The sequence below is a fragment of the Babylonia areolata genome, chromosome 12, assembly GCF_041734735.1.
Source record: "Babylonia areolata isolate BAREFJ2019XMU chromosome 12, ASM4173473v1, whole genome shotgun sequence".
Taxonomy (NCBI): Eukaryota; Metazoa; Mollusca; class Gastropoda; order Neogastropoda; family Buccinidae; genus Babylonia; species Babylonia areolata.
This window is the reverse complement of record NC_134887.1, coordinates 9,666,750-9,694,662: the sequence shown is the minus strand read 5'-3', so window position 1 is coordinate 9,694,662 and position 27,913 is coordinate 9,666,750. Positions and strand designations below refer to the sequence as shown.

Sequence of the window (27,913 nt, the reverse complement as noted above, 5' to 3'; positions counted from 1 at the left end):
TAATGTGTTCTCCCAGTGTTTTTACGAGGGAAACGGATTTGGAAATATTTTTGTCCGGCTCTCTGTCTCTCTGTCTCTCCTCTCACAATGCTGATGCCTCTGTGTGTGTGTGTCAGTATGTATTAGTATGTGTATGCTTGCGTGCGTGCGTGTGTGTGTGTTTATAAGTACTAGTGTTAGTGCTAGTGTTAGTGTGTGTGTGTGTGTGCTCTATATTTGTGTGTGTGTGTGTGTGTACTCTATATTAGTGTGTGTGTGTCACTGAAGGCCTGACTATGTACGTTGGGTTATGCTGTTGGTCAGGCATCCGCTTAGCAGATGTGATGTAGCGTATATGGATTTCTCTAAACACTGTGACTCCTCCTCAAGTTATTGAATTGAGAACTGAACTGAGTGTGGGCATGCGTGTGTGTGTGTGTGTGCGCGCGCGCGCGTGCGCGCGCGTGTGTGGGTTTGAGAGAAAGAGAGAAAGAGTGTGTGTGTTTTTATATAAGTGCATGTATTAGTGCTAGTGTTAGTGTTAGTGTGGGTGTGTGTGTGTGTGTGCGTTCTGTCCATGTAGACCTATTTATGAATCCATGCATACATACACAGACATACTCGCATACGCGCACACACACATACTCTCTCTCTCTCTCCATCTTTCGCTCAGTCTCACTCATGAGCGTGCAAGCACACACACACACACGCACACACGCACGCACGCACGCACATAAATACATACACACGCTCACTCACTCTGTGTGTGTGTGTATATATATATATTTATTTATTATGAAGAGATATCTCTCACACACAAGTGTACACCTATTCACTCCCACCCACACACGAACACGAGTGTGTGCGCGGGCGCATGCACACACACACACACACACACAAGCTCACCCTGTGAGAATTCACACTGCTTCACCGCAGTCAGATTGGACATTGATGATGATTTAAATGTGATTTAATTTTCTTTAAATCAATAATGAATTAAAGAAACTGATACGCTGATTGTATGAACTGATTTTAGTCATTCATATTTAGAGGGTGAGATCATCACTGTTTGCACTGATTGTTTTTGGTTTTTTGTTAGTTTGTTTTTTTCTTTTTATTGTTTACACACACACACACACACATTCACACACACACACACACATGTTGCACAAGTTGTGTTGGTGGGTTACAGTTGTCTGAGCTGGTAGTGTGAGTGTACGTGACATGATGTTGTTTTACTGACGTGTGAAGACAGAGGAATGGGGAACTGAGTGTCCTACAATGTCTCTATAATGTCTACAGACCATTAGTGAGCAGTGGTGGCTATTGCTGACGATTACCAACCACTACAAAAACTGCTGATTAAAGATTGAGTTTGATTTTATGAGGGAGACATGATTGCGAGGTGTGAATGGATATAGGCTGCAGGATAGAGCTCATGTGGTTGATGGACAGCTTGGTTTGCGAGGCCTTGAATTGATGCATATAATTATATTTGTGTAGGTATGAGTTGTTGTGTTGCATGTGTGCAATATGCAATATATTGGCAAGTTTTTAAGTGGCGTGCAGATGACGTATAAAAATGGGTGTAGACTGTGGGTGCTGAATAGGCACCCTCCCCTCCCTGATGAGAAGCTATGATTCGACATGCTGCATCCTCGCTTGACCAGTGCTCTTTTGAAACCTCATCCATATCAATTTCTTTCGTGATGGTGATGAATGATGGTACGTTTGAACTCTTCTTCTTCTTTAAAAAAGAAAAAAAGAAGAAAAAAAAAAGAGCAGAGCTTTTGGATTCGAACGTGCCCAGCTCAGCAACTGTAATGATTTTGTCTTGTCTTGTCTTGTCTATCTGTTTAAATAATAAGGACTAGTTCTTTCTGGTAACCTATATTACCTTGCCATTATCATTATACAGAAAACATGTGCACACAGTTTCTGTCCACGAAGACAACTTTATTCCACAATGCAGCAAACATCTCAAACAAATACATGCAAGGACTAAACTGATTAGCCAATAGTGGAATCATCATCAGCGTACAGACGGATGTCACTCAAACCTTACACAGCAACTTACACAGCGGAACCTCCTATTAATAAACCTGTCTTTAGTTAACAATGCAAATTTTCCTTCTTTCCCCCTCCACAACACCCTCCCCCCAAAGAATGCTCCCAACCATTTCCAACATGCCTCAATTTTCTTCCCAAATGGCACAGTTTTTTGTTATTGGCCCCTGAAAATGTAGTATGGCTACCTACATGGCGGTGGGAAAGAATGGTCATACGCTAAAACGTAAAAGCCCACTTGTGTACATATGAGTGAACATGGGAGTTGCAGCCCACAAACAAATAAGAAGATTTGTCGTTGTTTTTCCTCACCTTAGATCTAACTCAAACTTCTACACCACTTGTACTTCACCTCTAAGTGTTACTTCTCAACTTTTGAAGCAAAAATCATCTTCCGCTGATTTATGCACAAAGGCAAGTTCTGATAACTCACTCTTAATACCAAGAGAATAGAACCACTGCTGCCGCAGTGAGGTCGTTAGTGTCGCAGACTGACAACTGGAAGGACCTGGGTTTGATCTCATTCAGAGGTGTGGGGGGTTTTTTCAGCCCATGGCCAGCTCCTACACAGAACTGTATGTGCTATGGGCTCAAATGGGAAGACTGGGTCCACACAGCTGAGGATCATCCACTTTATGGATGCTTCTTTGGAAATTCTGCTCAAAATTCCTGACCAACACTGCAGGTGTTTGTATCTCTCGGCCCTGGTGGATGCCATGACACGTTATGATCGTACAGCCTTGTCAAGTAGTCCCAAACCTGAATGGACCCCCAAAGCATTATGTATCTATAATTTAAAACACAACAACCAAAAAGCCTCATATTTTGTTTTGTGTTCTAAAAAAAAGTTGTGATAATTTTCCGTCACAATACCCATTTCAGATTACACAGTTTTTGTCAGAGATAACAGTTTCTCTAGTAATTCTTTAGGCTGATTAACTGGAGGTTCCACTGTGCTGTTTATCTCTACAGTGATGTTTATTGCACAGTTCTGTATACATCACATGGACACAGACCAGTTACAAACTTAAATCATGAAGTGGACAAACTCTCCCTCATATCATCCTTCAGGAGATGCAGTAAATTAATGCATTATGATTCATGCATGCACACGTGTAAAACACACATAACGCATACACACACACATGCACACACACACACACGTCTGCCTGCAATCTCCCTTCCACAATCACACTCACTTTAGGGTCTGCTCATTTCAAAGGTCACATACATTCACAACACATCAAGGAACTCTTTTTTTTTGAATGACAAATAAAAGCAAATCCTGAACAAAGCATGCCTGGTCTAATCATGTCTGTTTCAGTTTCTGACAATCGATCAATTACGAATGAATAAATAATTCACAAAATACATATTCAAACAATATTTCATTTTCTTTATTTCATTTTCCGATCATAAAATCAGTCAAAGGCCCTATTTCTGGCAACAACAAAAAATCTAACTGCCTTAAAAATTCCCAACAATAAATCAGTAAAACAAAAACTACTCATGCATGCATGCATGCTGACAACAATGTATATGCAGATCAACGAACAAAACCAAATTAGCAAAGTCATGTGAAGTGTGGTGAGTACGGAAACCGTATCGGTCTTCAGAATGAGACTGATACAAAGTCATTAACATTCTGACTGAGCAGTGAAGGTTGAAGCAAGCCGCCTGTCTGGGGGAGAGGAGGACAAGGTGGAAAACCATGGGGACAAACAGAACGCACCACTGACCAGACATTCATTTCCCTGCAGCCACTGTGGAAGGTTCTAACAGTCTAAACCACTCAGCTATTGTGTTTATTGTCCAGTTGTCAGTTCTTTGATTTATTTAACTGCTAAAAGACACACACACACACACACAAAAACAAAAAAAAAAAACCTCACAAAATGTACGCTTTAATGAAAAACAACACACACACAAAATCACAAACAGCAGTCACTCTAAACTTTGTCCTAACACACACACACACACACACACACACACACACACAAATCCAACCCAACACCAACCAACCGACAAAGAAAGAATAATCATCAATACCACACAGGCATACAGATCCTGAGGCACTTGGAACAACGTTTCACCCCAGAATACGAGTGTTGCCCACACGCCTGCCGGAATTAGCAGTGACATCACAGTCTGGGTGAAGCCCTCACATAAAAACACGGAATGCAGGTCTAAACACATCCTTCCTATCCCCACACAACTTGCAGTCTCAAAATGAGCTATGCACCCGTAACCGTGAAGGTATCCATGACAGCGCTTGAGTATACGTGTGTATGGCTGTGCCATCCAGGAGCAAATCACACTAGGAGCTAACAGAGCTGTTATCAGCAGCTGTGGAGTTGGACAGCCAAACACCTGAGAATCAGTGTGTAAATGGGAAACAGGAAGGAGCTCTACTTGTTTTATTTTCAGCCAGCTGTTTCAGTCTCAGGAGAGCGATTTCTAAATATATGTAGAAAGAGATTGTTGTTCACCTGAGTCTCTTAAATCAATTCAAAAAGTAGTAAAAGAGACTCTTGTCTGATTGTGGAATTGTAAGGATGAAGATTTCTCTTCTTAATTAACAGGCTGACTGGAAATATTTCCTGCACAATGGTTTTGCACACTAAAACAGGCAATATATATTCGAACAGAAAGTTGTAAATCATGAACAAATTTGTTAGTTGTCACTAAGAAAGAGGAAGATACGATATAAGCTCAGGCTTGTTGTTGCTCAAGTTTTTATTTATTGAACACTGTATTTTGCCTTGTTTCTTGATATTAAAAATGTTTTAACCAAAGGGGAAGAAGTTCAGTTCCGTTTGTTTTGATGACCAGCTGTTACAGTCTCCGGGCAGACGCTGCACGCATCATCGCCAACGCTGGACGCGGTCACGGGAGAGGTCAGCAGGGCGCGTTTTTGTGTGTGTGTGTGTGTGTGTGTGTGTGTGTTTTGTTTTTCAGTCGCTAGGTTTCGCCCCACCCGTCTGTGACAGGTGCTTGATAACATCCACCCAGTTCCAGCCGCGGGGCCGTTCCTCCATGTTGCCACCAAAGCGGTCGTACAGGCGCCGCTTCTGCTGTTTGGACAGCTGTTCCTTCTTCTCCTTCTTGGGCCCTCCCTTCTCCTCCCCTCCTCCTCCTCCCCCGCTGCTCACCACAGGGTCACTGGATGCCTGCAGTGAGGAAAACAGGAGGATGCACTACATGTTTAGGGGGTCTCAATCCTGATTCGTGTATCAGTGAACTGGTGATCTAAATCGACCAGTTTCCAGTTTGCACGTGCGCGCGTTCATGTAGACAAGCAAACAGATGCTAACACACACACACACACACACACACACACACACAGAGATCCAAATTCACCAGTTTCCAGTTTGCACATGCACACATACACATACATGTGCATACCCATGCTCACACACACACACACGCACACACAAACATCTTCTCTTAAATCCATGTATATACATGCATGACAACATATGTCTGAATGTAAAAAAGGCACAGGATGTGCATGTGTCTGTGTGCATGAGAGTGTGTGTGTGTGTGTTTGAGAGAGAACAGAGGCTGAACAGGTGAAATGGGAACAGCATGTAAGCAAAGCAGGACAAAGAGTCAAACTCTCAAGAGGCAACTAAAGGAGGCGGCACTATCAAGGAGTTGGTGAACAGGAAATATGCGAAGTACAGGAAAGAGAAAAAAGATGGAGTGAGAAAAATTCAGAGATAACGAAACAAGAAAAGCACGTATTACGGGCATGTACTGTGCGCAGCATTTGTAAGAATGCGTGTGTGAACCTATTGTATGTGTGCATTCATGCAACCATCTATGCATGTTCGTATATGTAAGCTCAAGCTCAAATACCCAGTACTTAGTAGTGTGTGTGAGAACAACTGATTATGAAAACAAGTCTGTGAGCATGTGTCCAGCCATGATGAATGTGTAAACTGCATCTAGGAAAGTGAACATGCAAGACTTTTCAGACCCTGAAGGGCTAACTATATTTTTCTCTCATTTTTTCCAGCCCTCAAAATGGTTCTCTAGTAATTTTTTTTTTCCCGCAAACCTTTTTCAGACTAGCATGACTCCTGCACCATCCCCATACCTGAGACACGGGGGCGTTGGGTTGATTCTCCAGCAGCGTGTCCAGGTTGTCCTTGACCCACTCAAACAAGGAAAAGGTCATGGGAGTGCCCAGCAGGTCAGGGATCTGTCAAAACCAAAACCAAAACCAGTTTCAGTTTCTCAAGGAGGCATCACCGCATTCGAACAACTTCATTTATGCCGCACCACATCTGCTAGGCAGATGCCTGATCGACCGACAGCATAACCCAACACACTGGTCAGGCCTTGAGTGCATGCATACTTATGTACCTATCAGAAAGGCATAACCCAGGGCGCTAGTCAGGCCTTGAGTGCATGCATACTTACGTACCTATCAGAAAGGCATAACCCAGGGCGCTAGTCAAGCCTTGAGTGCATGCATACTTATGTACCTATCAGAAAGGCATAACCCAGCATGCTAGTCAGGCCTTGAGTGCATGCATACTTATGTACCTATCAGAAAGGCATAACCCAAGGCGCTAGTCATGCCTTGAGTGCATGCATACTCATGTACCTATCAGAAAGGCATAACCCAACATGCTAGTCAGGCCTTGAGTGCATGCATACTTAATGTACCTATCAGAAAGGCATAACCCAACACACTGGTCAGGCCTTGAGTGCATGCATACTTATGTACCTATCAGAAAGGCATAACCCAACATGCTAGTCAGGCCTTGAGTGCATGCATACTGATGTACCTATCAGAAAGGCATAACCCAGGGCGCTAGTCAGGCCTTGAGTGCATGCATACTTATGTACCTATCAGAAAGGCATAACCCAACATGCTAGTCAGGCCTTGAGTGCATGCATACTTATGTACCTATCAGAAAGGCATAACCCAACGCGCTAGTCAGGCTTTGAGTGCATGCATACTTACGTACCTATCAGAAAGGCATAACCCAGCATGCTAGTCAGGCCTTGAGTGCATGCATACTTATGTACCTATCAGAAAGGTGTAACCCAGGGCACTAGTCAGGCCTTGAGTGCATGCATACTTATGTACCTATCAGAAAGGCATAACCCAACATGCTAGTCAGGCCTTGAGTGCATGCATACTGATGTACCTATCAGAAAGGCATAACCCAGGGCTCTAGTCAGGCCTTGAGTGCATGCATACTTATGTACCTATCAGAAAGGCATAACCCAACATGCTAGTCTGGCCTTGAGTGCATGCATACTTATGTACCTATCAGAAAGGCATAACCCAGGGCGCTAGTCAGGCCTTGAGTGCATGCATACTTATGTACCTATCAGAAAGGCATAGCCCAACATGCTAGTCTGGCCTTGAGTGCATGCATACTTATGTACCTATCAGAAAGGCATAACCCAGGGCGCTAGTCAGGCCTTGAGTGCATGCATACTGATGTACCTATCAGAAAGGCATAACCCAGGGCGCTAGTCAGGCCTTGAGTGCATGCATACTTATGTACCTATCAGAAAGGCATAACCCAACATGCTAGTCAGGCCTTGAGTGCATGCATACTGATGTACCTATCAGAAAGGCATAACTCAACATGCTAGTCAGGCCTTGAGTGCATACATACTGATGTACCTATCACAAAGGCATAACCCAGGGCGCTAGTCAGGCCTTGAGTGCATGCATACTGATGTACCTATCACAAAGGCATAACCCAGGGCGCTAGTCAGGCCTTGAGTGCATGCATACTTATGTACCTATCAGAAAGGCATAACCCAGGGCGCTAGTCAGGCCTTGAGTGCATGCATACTGATGTACCTATCAGTAAGGCATAACCCAACGCGCTAGTCAGGCCTTGAGTGCATGCATACTGATGTACCTATCAGAAAGGCATAACCCAGGGCGCTAGTCAGGCCTTGAGTGCATGCATACTGATGTACCTATCAGAAAGGCATAACCCAGGGCGCTAGTCAGGCCTTGAGTGCATGCATACTGATGTACCTATCAGAAAGGCATAACCCAGGGCGCTAGTCAGGCCTTGAGTGCATACATACTGATGTACCTATCAGAAAGGTGTAACCCAGGGCACTAGTCAGGCCTTGAGTGCATGCATACTTATGTACCTATCAGAAAGGCATAACCCAACATGCTAGTCAGGCCTTGAGTGCATGCATACTGATGTACCTATCAGAAAGGCATAACCCAGGGCTCTAGTCAGGCCTTGAGTGCATGCATACTTATGTACCTATCAGAAAGGCATAACCCAACATGCTAGTCTGGCCTTGAGTGCATGCATACTTATGTACCTATCAGAAAGGCATAACCCAGGGCGCTAGTCAGGCCTTGAGTGCATGCATACTTATGTACCTATCAGAAAGGCATAGCCCAACATGCTAGTCTGGCCTTGAGTGCATGCATACTTATGTACCTATCAGAAAGGCATAACCCAGGGCGCTAGTCAGGCCTTGAGTGCATGCATACTGATGTACCTATCAGAAAGGCATAACCCAGGGCGCTAGTCAGGCCTTGAGTGCATGCATACTTATGTACCTATCAGAAAGGCATAACCCAGGGCGCTAGTCAGGCCTTGAGTGCATGCATACTTATGTACCTATCAGAAAGGCATAACCCAGGGCACTAGTCAGCCCTTGAGTGCATGCATACTTATGTACCTATCAGAAAGGCATAACCCAGGGCACTAGTCAGGCCTTGAGTGAATGCATACTTATGTACCTATCACAAAGGCGTAACCCAGGGCGCTAGTCAGGCCTTGAGTGCATGCATACTGATGTACCTATCAGAAAGGCATAACCCAGGGCGCTAGTCAGGCCTTGAGTGCATGCATACTGATGTACCTATCAGAAAGGCATAACCCAGGCCGCTAGTCAGGCCTTGAGTGCATGCATACTTATGTACCTATCAGAAAGGCATAACCCAGGCCGCTAGTCAGGCCTTGAGTGCATGCATACTTATGTACCTATCAGTAAGGCATAACCCAACATGCTAGTCAGGCCTTGAGTGCATGCATACTTACGTACCTATCAGAAAGGGTGAGTGCATGCATACTTATGTACCTATCAGAAAAGCATAACCCAGCATGCTAGTCAGGCCTTGAGTGCATGCATACTTATGTACTTATCAGAAAGGCATAACCCAGGGCACTAGTCAGGCCTTGAGTGCATGCATACTTATGTACCTATCAGTAAGGCATAACCCGGGGCGCTAGTCAGGCCTTGAGTGCATGCATACTGATGTACCTATCAGAAAGGCATAACCCAGGGCGCTAGTCAGGCCTTGAGTGCATGCATACTTATGTACCTATCAGAAAGGCATAACCCAGGGCGCTAGTCAGGCCTTGAGTGCATGCATACTGATGTACCTATCAGAAAGGCATAACCCAGGGCACTAGTCAGGCTTTGAGTGCATGCATACTTATGTACCTATCAGAAAGGCATAACCCAGGGCGCTAGTCAGGCCTTGAGTGCATGCATACTTATGTACCTATCAGAAAGGCATAACCCAGCATGCTAGTCAGGCCTTGAGTGCATGCATACTTATGTACCTATCAGAAAGGCATAACCCAGGGCGCTAGTCAGGCCTTGAGTGCATGCATACTTGCGTACCTATCAGAACAGATTTCTTCTGAACAGAATTTTGCCAAAGGACTACCCTTTTGCTGCCATGGGTTCTTTCCTTTTCAGTGCACCAAGTGCGTGCTGTGCACGGGACCTTGGTATATCATCTCATCTGAACGACTAGACGCTCAGTTTGATTTTCCCGTCAAACTTCGGAGAAAGGGTGAGGCCAAGAATCAAACCCTGACCCTCAATGACTGACTCTGTATTGGCAGATAAGCGTTATTTTTTTTTTTTTTTTTTTTTTTTTTTTTTACCACCTTTCCTCCTCAAATGAGACATCCATAAAGTATTTCTAAAATATATACATCCATAACATTTTTTGGTTGTTGTTTTATAGAAATATATGTATATATCGACTTCAAAGAAGTTCAGAACCTCCCCATAAAAAAAAAATTAAAAGCAGGTATGCATTCATTATCCTGAAATGTTAATTTTTTTTTTTTTTTTTAATAAGATGATTGAAGTTGTACAGGCCCAAGATGACCTACCACTGGCCTCTCATCGAATACACTTACAGCTGTTTCAGGTTCACATACACATTGAACAACCTGAAAAATGTATTTGAAGAATCAATATTTCAGCCACAAAATGACAGTTATTCAATGATTCATAAGCAACAGCTGTGGTTTTTCTGTGTATAGAACAAATATAATCAAATTAAAAAAACATGAAGTGCACATACAAGAAGGCACCTCTGGTTTTGAGTGGCTGAGTTGACTTCTCTGTCATGAAAATTCTTCATCATTCCACCATGCCCCCAAGAAAAAACAAACAAACTGCAAGTTCCCGGGTGGTTCTTAACTCACTCAGTACGGCCAGTCCTCTCTTCTCCTCTACACAGACCCCTCGGATGTCCAGTGGGTGTCTGAATGACCCAACCTTTAGCTTCCGTCGTCAGAATTGTGGTATTCTTTGTCAACATTCACCTCTTCAGTGTAAGAGCCTTCCGCTTGTAATATTTTGATGATGGTAATTGGGGAGAAACGCTGTTAACGTCATGTCTTTCGCCGTTCGTATGGAAAGAGTTAACTTTTTGTTGTTGTTGTTGTTAATCAAGTACATTGTTCAATGACCAGCTGATCATGAAGGCCATTTCAAAGCGATTTCAAAATAAACAGCTACATGACCATACACTATTTTGAAATAAAATAATGACAGGAGCGATAGCCAAATGGTTAAAGCGTTGGACTTTCAATCTGAGGGTCCCGGGTTTGAATCTCGGTGACAGCACCTGGTGGGTAAAGGGTGGAGATTTTTCCGATCTCCCAGCTCAAAATATGTGCAGACCTGCTAGTGCCTGAATCCCTTTCGTGTGTATACGCAAGCAGAATATCAAATACGCACTTAAAGATCCTGTAATCCATGTCAGCATTTTGGTGGGTTATGGAAACAAGAACATACCCAGCATGCATACCCCCAAAAGCGGAGTATGGCTGCCTACATGGCGGGGTAAAAACGGTCATATATGTAAAAGCCCACTCGTGTACATATGAGTGAACATGGGAGTTGCAGCCCACGAATGCAGAAAAAGAAGAAGAAGAAGAAATAAAATAAAGCTCTCCCCTATGTTAAACTTACAATGGTTAAAAAAATTTAAAAAAAAGAAAAGAAAAAAAGGAAAGGTTAAAGGTCCCAGAGCCATGTACAGCCATCCAGGCAGTGAATTCATATCTACTGTGTCCAGGGCTCGGCACAGGCTGGCAAGGCCCAGTCCTCTCCTTCTAACCATCCCCAAACCGAAGTTCAGGTAACCATTCATGCCTGGGAGTAAAATGCCTTCCCCAAGGACACAACACCAAGCTCAAACAGGGCTTTGAACCCCGATCACAAGTCTCTCTGAAAGCGTTTGATATCAACCCGGACTCCTGGGAGGAATCTGCAGTGGACTGTGACAAATGGCGCGCTGCTGTGCACAAAGGCGCCAAGTTGTGCGAGGCCAACAGGACTGCTGGAGCTGTTCAGAAGAGGCAGGCCAGAAAGTCACGGGCAAACAAGCTCCCTGGCAATGATATGCCTGTCTTTGTCTGCCCCCAACTGTCAGCGAACATTTCGCGCGCAGATTGGACTATTCAGCCATATGCGCATTCACAGATAGATTCATGAGCATCCCCCCCACCCCACCACCACCACCCCCCCCCCACCCCCCAGCTGGATGACAACGATGGTCATCATCGATCTCGATGGACACACACCACAGGTGAACACTGGATCACAAGTCCAGCTCCTAACCAATGCTGCGGCAACAGTGCCTCTTCTCCAAAATGCATACTGTAATCATCTCTGACCAAGAAAAAAAAAAAAAAGAAATAAAAGTTCAAAACATACTTGAAAATAAATAAATGGGATCATCAGCTCATTATCATCACTGCAGGAACCGGGAACCTATCAACCACAACAGACCCTCATGTACCAGCTATCTTGTGGATTATGCAATTTATCTAAACAAACAATAAAGAAACTTTTTTTTTCTCTCTTTTTTTTTTTTTTTTTTTTTTTTAATCAGAAGTAGGCATCAATAATACAACCACAACAACTGCAATGAATTGAATAGCATGTCATGTTTCATTATAATTCATAGTACTATATCATATGCCTACCCTCTGTGATTATTGCATGTATATGTCTGTGATTATGATGTGTGTGATTTACTTTCAGTTAATATCTCTAAGTACTGTATGCCCTTTATGCATATGTATTGAATGACTGTGATTCACAGGTGTTATTAAAAAATAAACAAAAAAACATAACAATATAACATATTTCTAATGAAAAGCTAACAAATATAACAGCGAACCAACTGGACTATTTAACAAGGAGTTGAAAAAGTCATACATTAGCAATGGACTGCTGAAGATCGTCAACACTGAAGATGATTTCAGTTCAGGGATTTGAGACTTTAACATATCGCAAAGAAGAAATGTCTCTTACTGGAGGTGACGAAGTAAGTATTCCGTAAACTGTAAAGGCTTGAAACAGCTTACCTGTTCTTCCAGGCCTGACTGAATGGCCTCTCTAACTGTGTTCACCCTGCACAGTCATGAAGACATTAATGCAACACCGTGAATGAAAACTGAACAGAACATGTTACTGAACTGTCAACAGCCTTTCTAGGAACTGGGGGGAGGTCTTCCTAAATGAAGTGGTGTGATGACTGCACAGGCGCTTTCTTTTTTCTTTCTTTTTTTTTTTTTAAAAGAAGAAAAGATAAAGAAGAAGATATAACTTAGTAAGTCAATGACGAGTGGCTGAGTATGTGAGTGTGTGTGAGAGTGAGCGTTTGTCTCTCAGAGTCTGTGTGTGTGTGTGTGTGTGTGTGTGTGTGCTTGAGCACACATGCGTGTGTGCATGTGTGTGTGAGCAAGTTTCATTTTCAAATGGTAAACTGAATAAGCAACAAGTGATTTTTTGCATAAAATCATCCACACACACACAAAAAAAATAATAACAACATGCAGTAGATATAGAAAAAAAAAACAAAAAAACAACCAAAACAAATCATAAGAATAGTGTGATAATGAAATGCATAGCTACATAACTGTTTCACACACTTGCAATCAAATACACATGTCTGTGTGCAGATACACCACATGCCTACCCCATTACACACAAATATCCTCATAACACACATACACTGCCAATACCAGTGTACACAAAACATTTCACACAAAAAAATTAAAAAGCAGTAGAGTAGATACAGACTAGTATTACTGTTAATCATGAGTGCATGGGTGTGCGTGCATGTGTGAATCTGTGCGTGTGTGCATATATTTGTGTGTGTGCATATCTGTACGTGTATGATATATTTGTCTGTGTTTTTGTGTGTGTGTGTGGTGTGTGTGTGTGTGTGTGTGTGCGCGCACGTGCATGCGTGCAGGCATGCGTGCATGCGTGCGTGTGTGCATGTGTATCTGAAGCTGATATACAAAAAGCAAATTGGGATGTCAAGGTGATGGTAGTCACAGAGTCAGGAAATGGACAGATTAGTGTGTGTGTGTGTATGTGTGTGTGTGTGTGTGTGTGAGTGTGTATTCATTCTGCATATATAGATATTCGATTCATTCAAACTAAACATGAATTTGTATTCACACACTGTCATTTTCTTGCGAAAATATTATTTCTTTCTTTTTTTTTTTAGCATACCGGTTCAGCCAGCACGATGTAGAAATTCCATTCAGTTAATCATTTTGACATTATTTGATCAATCCATTTCAATTCTTATTGCTGGAATATATTTTGTTTGTTTGTTTGTTTTTTGGGGTTTTTTTTTGTTTTGTTTTGTTTTTTTGGGTTTTTTTGTTTTGTTTTTTTAATTATTTATTTTTATTTTTTAATTATTATTTTATTTTATTTTGTTTTATTTCATTTTTTCTCAAGGCCTGACTAAGCGCGCTGTGTTACGCTGCTGGTCAGGCATCTGCTTGGCAGATGTGGTGCAGCGTATATGGATTTGTCCGAACGCAGTGATGCCTCCTTGAGCTACTGATACTGATACTGTATATATGTATTGTTCAGTTTTACAGAAATAAAAAATATCTTATGAACACCCCCTACCCCCAAACCCAAAAAACACCAAAAAAAAAACCCACCCCAAAACAAAAAACAGAAATAAAAACAACTGTTCCTTACAAATGCTTGTTGTAAAAGAGGTCCAGGTTGATGACTGGCGCCTCATCAGGATAGCTCTCTCCCCACTGCAGCTCCAGGAGAAAGGTCTGGAAACTGCCCTCCTCGCCATACTGTGAGTGTGAGGCAACAAACTTCATTCATTCGCATCAAAAAATATCAAAGCAGCTGTGTAATAGATAAGCCAAAGCACAGCAAGCAAACCTTATAACCAGTTACTTGTCAATGAACTGGTTGCAATTATTAGATAAAATTAAATTTTAAAAAAATACACGAACTGGAATGAAATATAAAAAAAATAAACAAGCGAAACAAGTCCTTGTCATACTGAAGGCAACAGGAAGACAGACAGACAGACAGACAGACAACTCATTTCCACTGACTTCTTCTTGTAGAACTATTACTATGGGTGTTGTGCTGGGACAGTGTACAGTAGTTAGTTATTGTTCTTATTATCTATATTGCCATTTTATCATTGCCTTTGAGTATCAGATAGACAACAATTAGTGCATTAGCTCTATGGTGGTATTGCTATTCTATTTTGTAGTAATTTTTTTTTTTTCGGGAAAGGTGTGTTAGTATGTGTGTGTGTGTGTGTGTGTGTGTGTGTATGTGAGTGGGCTGGGGGTGGGGAGGCATAGGGGAGTAGCGAGTATGCGTAAACCGCCCTTGATTTCTGTGATTTTACTATTTTCAGGTGTGGAGCAGTTGATGATGGATTCCATTTTCTAATACCCCATGCCTATACCGAATTCTTCTATCTGAAGCCAATAAAGAGTCTTTAGTCAACTCCTGAACTCTTTATCCTTCAAGACAAAACTTTCATGGTTATCATTCTTGCAGTTTCAAATCAATACATACAGATGCAGCAGTTTTGTTTACCACAGATTTATGTGTTGGGCATCTGTCTCTTTATACCAAGTACTTTAAGAAAAAGTATCTTTGCACAAATATCATAAATTATTAGCTCTGAGATCAGGCTGTCATCAACTAGCACACACACACACACACACACACACACACACACACACTCCACATCAATCATTTACCTTGCACTGATATGTGCACACACACACACACACACACACACCACACACACACACACACACACACACACACACACTCCACATCAATCATTTACCTTGTACTGATATGTTGTGTTGTTCAGCTGTTTGAAATTACTGTCACCATCATAAATTGATTGCAGCACCTCCACTTCTTCCTGTGGGAAAGAGAAATCACACAAGCTGAAAAAGGCTGAATACTCACCACTCACCAACAGCTTCTAAACAACTTCCTCTGCATAACAACTGCAACTGTCCTGCTATCAATATCACATTTATTGCAAAGCAGTGAGCATCCAAAACACATATTACTTAGGGACTAATCTCCACAGCTAAGCAAGGTAAGGGTCAAATGGAAAGAATTCATCTGCTTTGTTGCCACAGAACCTACTCAATTTTCATGACCAGCACTGCAGGTGTCTGTACCTCTCGGGCCTGGTTAATGTTGGGAAATGTGAAAGGAGGCATAACTGGCTTCTACAATCAAGTACTGATTTTTTTTTAATTGAAGTATTGTTATCAGATGAGGCTTAGTACAACAGAGAGGGTGGTGTTCAGCATAATCATCACTACTGTTGGTACTGAGAACAATCATCAATCTAGACAGGACCCAAGTGAAACAGGAGCAGTGCTGGGTCATCACCGGTGGGTGGCCTCACAGAGGTCAGACAATACCACTTAATTCTAACTTCCAGTGAACTGTGATCAAAGCCTGGTGGTGGCTGTATAAAGGGAATCTGTAAATGAGTGGACTGACTATAAAATACAAATAAAAATAAATTACAATTGATAAATGATATGCTGCAGGAATGGAAAGACGGCTGCTGGAAAAGAGGACACTGCATACATAAACAGAAGGGAGGTTATATGCTCAAAGCTAAGAAGGCTACCAGCCAAGGCGACTTTCGATTTATCTGCTTGGGTGTAGTGGTACTTTGCACAGGACAGCAATCAGACCTCTGCCAGTCTACACAAGTGGGTCATGGAAACGTATGCACAGACTTGAGGAAAACTGATTTGCAAAAAAACAAACAAACAAAACAAAACAAAAAACAGAGTTTTTAGGCAAACAGTTAATCTCAGATGTAATACTAAATAAATACTGTGAAACTATAATGCCCCAGCTGAATTTTAAGCTAACATGATCATTCATCATAAACAAGGGAAATCCAAAACAGCTTATAATTTGAACGACAGACTAAATCAGAGGTTGAGAGAATGATGAATAATATAAGCATGGGAGATTGTGCACTTGTGCTTCTAGGTAACAGAACTACTATCCAGTAAACAAATATGACAGATGTGCTACAAAAAGCACACATAAAATCCCACATGGACATGCGCTTGAAGTGCATACATGTACTCATGCAGACTGTATACATGTGCTTGACTACAAGCACTTGAACACATGTCCATAAGAGTGATTATGAGACCAAAACAAAAAATTCAAACATATTACAGCACACATACAGAAGAAATTAGAAACTAATATACACACCTCTTGCTGTTCCTGGCAGCTCATTTCTCTCCTATCAAAAAACAATTCCTGGACTTTGTTCTTTCCGAGGTCAGCAAGTCAACTCCCCTGCCATTCTGGAAGTCCAGAAATGAAACACTGACACACAGAGTGGCAATTACTCTCTTTTGTTTTGCTTTTTTTAAGATAATACATACACAGTAACTGATTAAATGAGTGAGTAAAATTAAAAGTTAAATTTCTGTATACATGCTTATTTCTTGATCAAATGACAGGGGGAGAGGGGTCTGTTTAAAAACAACAACAAAAAACCAACCTTTTGGGGGGGCTCATATGTGTTTACACACAAGATGTTAATGATGATGGTATAAAATTAAGTACTGTTCAGTGCCTATCCTCTTTAAGAGACCAAACTCTAAGCACTATACAAACACAAAGTCATTTGCACAACAGGCTGCCTACCTGGGTAAAGTTGACTGACAACTGCCTTTTGGCGCTTAGCATTCATTTTGTGTGTCATTCAGTCACGTTTTAGTCACACAGACATTTTGCGTGTATGACAGTTTTGTTTATTTACCCCACCATATACTGATATAGGCACCCATACTCCATTTTGGGGGTGTGCATGCTGAATATCTTCTTGTTTCCAAGACCCACCAAATGCTGACATGGATTACAGGATATTCAATATGCGTATTAGATCTTCTGTGTGCATATGTGTCACATGAAGGGGTTCCGGCGGTACCAGGTCTGCACATTTGAAAAAGAAAAGAAATTCTGGACAAAACACAATGAACGACAAAAACTAGACTATCAATGTTTTTAACAATGTCATGATTCAACATGTAATAGTTACCCCCTTACCTGCCGAGCATTTTAACAATTTTGTCATTCCCGTTTGCCAAGGAAAAATTCAGGGTTTTGACCTAGGTGCAATAAAACATGTACTAATTCCTCAAATTCAAAGACGTCTCCTTGAAATTTGTAAGATAATTGCTCATACATTGAACTGTACGTAGCTCATAAAGTTATTATAATTTCTTTGTACACCTGTAGTTATTGTTGTTTTAAATCTGTGTCAAAGAAAATTTCTGTGGAATCCAGTGGCTAAAACTTTTCTGCATCACAATTAATTCCAGGAATTCCAGTTCTTCTTTTTCTTCGTTCGCCAAGGAATTCCAGTCAAAATTTGTTATTGTTGGGCACCAGCACTTGATAAAGAGAAAGCGGCAAACCAGTTGTGTGTTGGCAACTGGCCGACAGATTATGTGACCCCCTCCACCCCTTCTCTCCGCCCCTCTAATGGCAAGCTTGACTGACCACACCTCTCCTTATCCCCCTTTCCCTTTATATCTACACATGCCAAGTGATAGTGCTTGTGCTAACAACTGGCTCATATTCATTATCACTGCACTCCTGGCCTGCTACAGAAGATGCAGACTGATCAGTCTTGGGCACAAAACTTACATCACCATTATTTTCACTCTGTTTCACAAAGTGGGTTATCATAATCCAGATCTGCACCTGAATCTTCACCCTCACCACTACACAGGCTTTCTTCCCCGCTGTCCATATCTTTCCGTATTTCCTGAGCCATTTCTATTAAGTTCTAAGGCTGTACTGAGTACACCTTTGAAAAATGAGCTGAAGTCAATCTTTGCCAGACAACATCGTTTTGACCAACCATGTCTACAAGTGACTTTGGAAGTCCCTACTGTCTATGAGTCCAATGGATGTAAACAATCTTCAAACAGAGTAGAAAACAGGGAGAAACAAAGCAGGTCATTTCCCTTTAACTATCTACTGTGAATTACTGATGAAAATTGGATGCGAGAGATACGTCCTGCAGGCATACAACAGTGCAACAAAGGAACACAAGTCTCACAACCAATGGCAGGCAACAGGTCAAAATCTTTTGTATGATCAAGCAAGCAGTGTAGAGAGAGGGGTATGAGGCAGGGTGTGGGGGGCTGGGGAGTCGTAGGGTGCGGGGGGGCGGAGGGTGTGGGGGGGCAAGGGGGGATATTGGTGACACTTCGGGTCTTCCCAGGCATTGTGGGTCAACTCAGTGAACGTCCAGTTACATTTCTATCCATTATATTTTGCATATGATTCTCTTTGCAGAACACACACACACACACACACACACACACACACACACACACACACACAGAGCACTGAATTGAAGTCGGTGACCCATTGACCTATATTGCTTGCACTGTTACAGCAGTCACTCATACTATAATTTAAATGTACACAGGCACACAGAGGTAATATGATCCACTTACAGGAAGACTGAAACTACTGATAGCTTGATTCTATCAACCGGTTTTATCTGGTTGCATCAGATACAGAGAGGCGAGATTTTTTTTTCTTTGATGACTGCCTATGTGACTGTGGCTCCTTTTCCTTCCCAGTAAATGCTTTCTCTTTGAAATGTTGCCAATACAAAGTGATCAAGTCAGTCATAAGCTCTACAGCTTATTAGATGTTTCTGCTAGTAAGAAAAAAATCGTAATGTAAGTGAGAAAGACCTTGAATAAATACCTTATATAAGATTTTACCTGCTCCACACGTTTCTCACACGTGCGGAAGTTGTCACAAGGTTTGTAAGAGTTGTCTTTTCCTCATAAAAGGGGGGAATCCGTGTGCGATAGTTAGTGATGTATGCTTAATCGAAGTAATACCACTGGGAATGAAGAATTCGATGTTTAAACATTTCTTTTGAGTAAACATTTTACTGCAAATATCGGCTGAAAACTTTTACCGAAATCTGTACTTGCTGTGTAACTGAGACATTACAGAGCTGGTTTTACCCCCTTACGTAACATCGTCAACCCTATATATACCCACCGCGCACACGTTACAGTGTCTTTACCCGAAATGGAACAGTCGACGAGTACAGGTACGGGGACGTTGTAGATTACTATAATCTCCGCGTGCGTTTGTGTGTGTGTTGTTTATGTGTCATGATAGCGGTCTCGCAACTAGAACACATACATCTTGAACAGGAAGTTGTTTTAGTTGTATTGAAGTTTCGAACACAATGATTGAATGAATAAGCAGACAGATTTGACAACTGGTCAAGTCGTTTGATACTGCTGCTCGAACTGCGCACAGACCTCCCAGTTGCAACTTCTCAAGGAGTTGTCTTTTCTTAGACCAGACATTCCGTTTTTCCATTGTTTATTAAAACTTTTATTTTTTTTAAAAAAAAGAAGAAAAAAAAAGAGTAGATTGATGGGGGAACGGTCCGGATTAAAGTTGTCGCCTGTACTTTTGAACTCAGAGAATGCCATAAAACGGTTAAGTTTTTTGTTGTTGTTGTTGTTGTTCGGTTTGTTTCGGGGAGAAAATCAGTTTAGTTTTGTCCATATTAAAAGTACAATGGGAAAGAAATGAAACTGTTACCCCTTGTAACATATTTGTCCAGATCCTGATTTTTTTTTTTTTTTTTTTTAATTTATAAATACTCTTGTTCAACAGACCAATGATTTCCACCAACTACTAGTGATACAACTGAAAATGATGAAATTGAATAACTGTCATAGTGTGTGCATGTTCATGTATGTTCTGTGAGTTAATGTGTGGGGTTGTTGTTTATTGCTTGTTTTTTGGTGTGTGTGTTTTTTGTGTGTGAGACATATGTTATGTACTTAATTGATGTGTGTGTGTGAGACATATTATCAATTATGTACTTAATTGATGCGATGGTTCCTAATTATTTGCAACCTGTATTAGTGTCTTAGTGTACTTAATAGTTAATTTTTCATTGTTTGAATGTGATGCTGCTGTATGTGTTTTATTTCATGGGAGGAACTCACTTTATGGGGAGTTTGTGAGCCCTCTGTATGGAGAGTTCGGGCTGTATAACTCTATCATTATTAGTATCATTAATTATTTATTGGTATTACCCTTAGTATTACTATTACAGTATTAGTATTGTTATTAGCCTTAGTATTACTATTACAGTATTACTATTGTTATTAACACATTCATGTTCTTTAGGCAAAAAGCTAGCCAAAGATTTTTTTTTTCAATATGACTATCTCCTTACCCCCTCATCCAAACCTTCTCCCACCCCCCTCCCCTCAAAAAAGAACGTTCCTCTTTTTCTCCCAGTGGTTACTTGACATCACTTTAGAAAGGGACCAGAGAGGGGTGACTGTTTAGTGTTGGGGCATTTTGGTGTTATGCATCATTAACAGTCTGATTATTATGATTATGTAGGACACAAGTACTAGTGAAGCCAGCATGCAGGTGACAATGATTTTTATAATTTCTCAGCTGTGGAGCCAGATTCGATAATCAAATTCCTGGTCTGTAGTGAAGACTGTCTCCATTCCCAATCAACAGCCTCTTCAGATCTGCTGATGTCAAACACCTTGACCTGAATTGTTACACTCATCATTGTATTTGATAAGCAGAAATAAAAAGTTTTAAAAAAAATAAAAAAAAAAAAAAAAACCACTTGGCGGTACTTTGGACTCTCTTTTTTTTTTTACCTTTTTATTTATTTTTTAGTAGGGGTTTCCCATCCACATGCAGAGGGTCACTATATTCACACTTTTTATCCATTTTTTTATGGTGTTGATCATCATTTTCTCATTTTGTGTACAGACATACTGCCCGCATATGTGTGTGTGTCTTTGTTGTATGTGTGTGTGGCTTTACGTATTTCTTGACTAAGTTTATGTATTCATGCATCCAATAGCAAAAGCAAAATCCATCTCTGTGCATTACCTCAGAATGAATGTTTGATAATATAGTAAGAATCAGTCAATCACTTACCAAAATCACTTCTTGTGCTACTGTGATAAAATTGTAAACCCAAAGATAGAGAAAGAAAAAAAAATTGAAGAAAAAATGCTGCACCTTCTAAATTAAATTTGCACTGCAACACGCAAAGATTGGTCTGCCATCTGCTAGTCATAATGACAAAGATTTTTGGGCCAAGAAATGGTTGAAAGAAGCAACTCATCTTACCAGACGATTCTAGCAGTAGCCTGAGGCATGAAGACATAGTTCACATTTCCCTCAGATAAAGCAGAAATAATCCAGAAGAAAATAAAATTTTAAAACAAGATCTTGCTATAGTTGCCATTTTCTACAGTATTCAGATTGTTTTGAATCCATGAAATGTTCACATTTTTTCTATTTTTATCCTCGGGTATTGTTCAGGTCTTTTCTGAAAATTCTAAATATTTGGTTGCCTTTTTATTAATTCACATAATTTATAAACAAAAATATTAGGTACAGAAAATGATCAGCCATAATTTAGAAACAAAATGTGTGGTAAAGAAAATGATCGACTATAGTCTTGTCAGTGCGGAATTGGAAAACCAGCCACAGCACCACCACATCAGCTTCAAGAAATCAGCCTGTGAAATGTGTGTGCAGTTGCTCTGGTGGAAGCCAACGCTCGCCCCCTGGGGTTGCAGCTGGTCAGCTCCAAGCAGACCAATAAGCCGTCCAGTCCCATGGACCTGGTGGAGCTGGCCAAAGAGGTGCAGAAGGTGAGCAGTCATGGCCCAGCAGGCATAACGGCTTAGTGGTTAAAGCAGTTGACTTAATATATCTGAGGGCCCATGGATTCCAATCCTGGTCACGGTGGCAGAAGGGTGGAAATGGACCTGCTTGTGCCTGAACCCTCTTCATGTGTATATATATATATATGCATGCAGAATATCAAATGCGCATGTTAAATATCCTGTAATCCATGTCACCATTCAGTGGGTTATGGAAACCAGAAGATCCTCCACCCCACGCCCCCAAAAACCCACCCGGTGGAAAATTTTTCCAATCTCCCAAGTCGACAGATGTTCTGACCTACTTGCGCCTGAACCCCCTTTGTGTGAATACATATGGCTGCAGAAGATCAAATGTGCATGTTAGTTTCAGTTTCAGTTGCTCAAGGAGGCGTCACTGCGCTCGGACAAACCATATACGCTACACCACATCTGCCAAGCAGATGCCTGTGCATGTTAAAGATCCTGTAATCCATGTGGCTGTTCAGTGGGTTATGTAAAGAAGAGCATACTGACATACACAACCCCCCACCCCCTCACCCACCGTTAAAGCTTTTATGTCAGCTGCGGTGATCACATGTGTGTTACTGGGAGTATTGTATGTGTGGTTTATTTTTCATCTATAATTGAGGCATTTTTGTTTCTTTTTTGTCCACACATTGAATGACTGTGGTTCTCATGTGTTATTTATCGGTTTTGCACCACAAATCAATATATGTTGTTGGAGATAGTAAAGAAAATCATTTTGTTCTCTGTATGTTTGACTGTTCATGCAGTTTGTTTTCACCTTTTCGTCCAACAGGCTGATGAATTCACACGTGCAAATGCCTGCAGCAAGCTGACAATTATTGCGGATCAAATCAGATATCTCCAAGAACAAGCCAAGAAGGTAAGTGTGAAGCTTCATTTGTCCCAGACTGCCAGCCTGTATCCAAAGACAAGACGCGACCAACCTCTTTATTTTTTATTAGGATATTGTAAGCAGTCATATGTTTTTTTTAATGATTTCTTTTTTAATTCAAGTCTTTTTTTTCTGAAAAGGGTCTATGCTACATAATATGATAGAGGACAAAACCAAGAGTATGCATTTGGCAAAGAAAGAAAAAAAGAAAAAAATCTAACCCAATTTCTGGGTAAATTTGTTGAAACTGTGTTTAAATGAAACGAAACCATCACACAGCAGCTAAGCACTTCACTGTTTTTGTGTGTGTTCATCTTTGTATGTTTTGTTTTTATATTGCCCGTAGAAGACCTGTGGGTCAAGACGCAGAGCACCCTAGGTATATTTTACTTGTATGATCTTGTATTGTAACCTCTGTTAATGTTCCCTTGTTTCTGTCTACATGACGAGTACAGTACAATCCTCTCTCTCTCTCTCTCTCTCTCTCTCTCTCTCTCTCTCTCTCCTTTCTCTCTTTTTTATTTTTAAACAAAAGATTGTAAGTAGGACTCTTTCAAGTGTTAGACTTAAACATTGAAGATGATAGCTTTGATCTGTGTCAGGTTGTCAGTCTCGTTCTTTTTTTTTCTGTAATGATTTGGCACTTATGATTTAAACCATGTTATGTATACAATGACGAAAGTTGTCAGTAATTATGTTTTCAGTGAGATGCTAAACTTGTAGTATTGTAAAGGTTATGCATATATGTAAATGATGTGGGAGTGTCTGGTGTAGATCTATTTTCTCAACTGACTTCATACAGTCACAGTAACGCTTAACTTCAAGTTGCAGGTAAGGAAACAAAGCAACAGACGTTTCAAATGGTATCTTACAGATTGGGATTTTCATTTCTTTCCACTAGAATTTGAGTGTGGTCTGGATGCTAGTCTTTGGATGAGATGATAAACCAGTTTCCATGTGCAGGATGCACTTTGTGCAAGTAGAATAACCTACATCAACATAAGGGTTGTTCCTGGTGAAATTCTGTTGAGAAATCTGCTTTCGAAGTAAAACAAATAACACTAGCACACAGAATTTTTTTTTTTTTTTTAAAGGTGGCTTGGCACTGTAGTGATATACTCCCTCCACACCCCCCACACCCCCCCCACCCCCACCCCTCTCCTCTCCTACCTCCGCACCCTTGGAGAGCAGCCCAAATTTAACACACAGAAATCTGTTGGACATAAAAGTAAAGCAGTACAATGATCAGATGTGGAGGTGTTTATTGTTGCTTCTTGCAGACACTGGAGACGGCGCACAGAGACAACATGCTGCACCACGCTGCCTGTAATCTGGTGAAGAGGCCGGGCACCATGTACTATCTGTACGAGCGGGAGTCCGGGCAGCAGTACCTGTCCATTCTGTCTCCACAGGTCAGTCAGTCCGTCATTTGTTTGTTTTACAATTCATGCTTTTCCAGGGCTAGAAATTTTTTCAGATCATTTTTAGACTACATTCACACCAAGCCCATTCATTTGCTGACAGCAGTTGGCTGAGAATTGAGCGCACATCACTAGCAACCAGCTTTCTCTAGCCGTCTCGAGCCAGCTTTTTGATTTCTTGTGTAGACAGATGAGGCAGATGGCTGGTCCAAGGGATGGACCAAATCTGGTGCCTGCCACACCACTCACCCTTGTTTTCTGCCTGCATTATTTGGCTTCCAGGTCAGAGTAGTTTTCAACCAGGGACAACTCTCACTTGGTCACTAGTCCACTAAAGTAACAATTATTGTTTTTTGTCTGAAATGTAACTGTTCATTTGTCGTTCTAACTTTTAGACCAGTTAAAATGTCTTCTTTCTTCTGAACCTTGCAGCAATCAGGAGGAATCATGCCCTTGTCGTCTAAGACAAGTCGCAAGAGGAAGCATGAGGATTGGTGTTGAACAATAAGCAATGTAGCGCTTTGGAACATTGTTCATAATTGCCAACAATACTACGTCAAGGATGGAATAAACATTATTTTTCAGTCACACAGTTTTGGTGGTGTTGTTTCAGTTCTGTTTGAATTTGATTGATGATGTAAATGCTTTTCTTTATCTCTCCCTTTTTTTCTTTTTTTCTTCTTTTTTTTTGTGGTTAGAAAAGGAAGAAATGATTCCGTGTGTTTTGATTAGATATGCGAGTGAGCTCACAGACTTGGATAACCTGTTTAAATCCTTTCACTGCTGAACCTTGGTGATTGGTGAAACAAAGTCTGTGTGGCATGGAATATGAAGTGTAACAGCTAGTTTTATTTTTGCTTTCGGGTGGTGTGGTTTATTTCAGGGAACTAAAATGTTACAGTCCCAAGAAAGAGTCCAAATAAATAACGATGACCGACATACTAGCCTGTAAGCTCAGTGATGTATCAGTCGGGCGACAGCCCTTCACTGACAAGCATACTTGTCATCAGCATTCGAGGGGTTAAAATGAAGCTTCAGAATAAACCAACCTACTCCAGTTCCAAACAACATGCAGCGTCTTTCAGATGGTGATTTTCTTGCATTTCTGTCCATCTTTAATGTGTATACTCCTCTACATGTGGTATGCTTGACTGTGTATATACATATATGTATGTGTACACATATACATGTATGTGCACGTGTTTGTGTGTGTGTGTGTGAGGGGAGGGGGCAGTTAGGCATCTATGAATGTATGGTTTATATGTATGTTTGCACTGCATTTTATTTGTGTGCATAGCCTGTTAGGTACATTTAGGTATGTATATGTAACATTGATGTAATGTGTTGTGTATTTATTATGTGCTTTGTTAAGCATCTAGTGCAGTTTTCTGTATTAAGTGCTAGACAAGTATCAGTTTTTATTATTGTTGTTATTATCCATTTTTATTATTGTCATCATTTCTGTCACACAGGAGTGGGGGTCTTCATGCCCGCACGAGTTCATCGGGGCATTCCGCCTGGAGTACGACATGTCGTGGACGCCCATCGAGGACGTGCCGAAGCGCAGTGAGGAGATAGCCCTGATGGACAAGATCTACAACGCCCAGCAGGCCATCACGGACACCCAGTTCACCCTCATGGGCAAGCTGAAGCCCAGCTCCAGCAACGCAGCCATCAAGGATGTGTCCGACCACCCCTGATGCTGGGCCCTCCAAAAAAAAACAACCCTGCACTGGTCCAGAAATCCCACATGACCTGTCCAAAATTCTCTGTTGTACTGTCCAGTATCCCCACCCCCAACCCCGATGTACATAAGCAGCAATGATTTCAGTTTCAACGCGTCAATAACCATTCTTGACGCAGGGCCAAAAAACAAAAATCCCTGCACTGAACTGTGTCCAAAAATCCCACACATACTGTCCAAAATTCCCTGATACACTGCCTGATATTCCCACCACCACCACCCCCACTCACAGATGTACAAAAGCAGCAATGGTTTCAGTTTCAAGGTGTCAAAGACTTACGTGTTAAACAAATAATAAATAGAATTAAGAAAGAGGAGCTGATCTGACCTTCACATAATCCAACGCGCTGGTCACGCTTTTTGTAAAGCCCGGTTTTGGTTGCAGATGTGACAGTGAATTTAATTTAATGCACCACTGCAGCATCTTTTTATTATTATTCAGTTGCATACGAAGCAGTAAAAGTTTGTGCTGTGCTGGAGGTTGTGGGCACAGGTGAAGGAGGGGGACTAGAAATGAAGGGAAAGCAAATCATGTCTGTGTGATGGTAATGTACTGGACTGATTTGTTCTCTCCTACCTACAGGAGCTGAGCAGTGCAGCTGTGGTCAACAGGTCTCACTTTTCAGTTTTTGTGAATTTGAGGGGAGAAGATGGCTCTATTTATAAAAAGAAATATTTTAGAAAAAGAAAGAAAGAAAAAGTTTGTGTGTGCATGTCTGGTTGAGCGTATGCATGTATGGCAAGAGCAAGCTGGAGTGGCATCTAAATGTTAAATGTGAGAAAAACATTGACAGGTTTTTTTTTTTGTGTGTGTGTGTGTGTCCATTACATGTTGAACTTGGATTTAAACTGCCCCAAATTATTCCTTCATTTTATTCCAGATGGAGTTGAAGAATGTGGACATTATAATATTCACTTTCCTTCTTTCTTGAATACAGTGAAGGCATAAAAATCGGTTTAAAATCTTACTTCTGCCAGCTTTGTCTTTTATGTTGCACCTGTATCAGGTGTATTTCGCACAGAATGTTATTGAAATGATCAGATCTGTGTTTTGTCCTTGTAATCCATTTTCATGCAAGTTGATTGTGCATTTTATTTAATGTTTTGTACAGTTTCATTTGTATGGCTTTGTACAATGACCATATTAACTCTGGCATGAGCGTGTTGTACACAATGTTTTTAAATGATGCCCTCAGAAATAAAAGTCTTCTGATAACACATGTTTGAGCAGTATTTGTGAAAAAATTCTGTGCGCTTGACTTTAAATGCTTCCCAAACATATAGTGGTTTGTGTTTTTCAGTGTTTGAAAACAAGTCTGTTCAGACTTGTTCTGTGTCATAGAATTTTATGGACAATATTATGATGATATACAGGGCATCTGTTTCCCTTTTACAGATAGTGGATAGGTTTTGATCTTTCTCCTGAAAGCCAGTGTCTGTGCTGAAACTGCAG

The 27,913-nt window shown here is 41.1% G+C and overlaps 2 protein-coding genes across 3 annotated transcripts; one reads left to right on the top strand and one right to left on the bottom strand.

Moving 5' to 3' along the window:
• Window positions 1-1,925: 1,925 nt before the first annotated feature.
• Window positions 1,926-19,493, bottom strand: LOC143288382 (RWD domain-containing protein 4-like). 2 transcript variants are annotated; one of them, XM_076596784.1, is made up of 7 exons: window positions 19,431-19,493; window positions 16,888-16,982; window positions 15,467-15,547; window positions 14,329-14,438; window positions 12,684-12,729; window positions 6,149-6,253; window positions 1,926-5,216 (listed from the first exon to the last, which is right to left on the bottom strand). In XM_076596784.1, exons 2-7 carry the CDS (start codon window positions 16,909-16,911, stop codon window positions 5,001-5,003), a joined length of 582 nt encoding a protein of 193 aa, XP_076452899.1. In that variant the 5' UTR covers window positions 16,912-16,982; window positions 19,431-19,493; the 3' UTR covers window positions 1,926-5,000. The 2 variants fall into 2 exon arrangements, with proteins under 2 accessions (XP_076452899.1, XP_076452898.1); XM_076596783.1 differs by having other exon boundaries at window positions 19,414-19,481.
• A 185-nt stretch (window positions 19,494-19,678) lies between these two features.
• On the top strand, window positions 19,679-27,681 carry LOC143288048 (uncharacterized protein C1orf50 homolog). Its single transcript, XM_076596312.1, has 5 exons — window positions 19,679-19,771; window positions 22,267-22,382; window positions 23,197-23,283; window positions 24,576-24,707; window positions 26,189-27,681. The coding sequence occupies exons 1-5, from the start codon at window positions 19,750-19,752 to the stop codon at window positions 26,414-26,416; spliced, it is 585 nt and encodes a 194-aa protein (XP_076452427.1). The 5' UTR covers window positions 19,679-19,749; the 3' UTR covers window positions 26,417-27,681.
• Window positions 27,682-27,913: the final 232 nt, after the last annotated feature.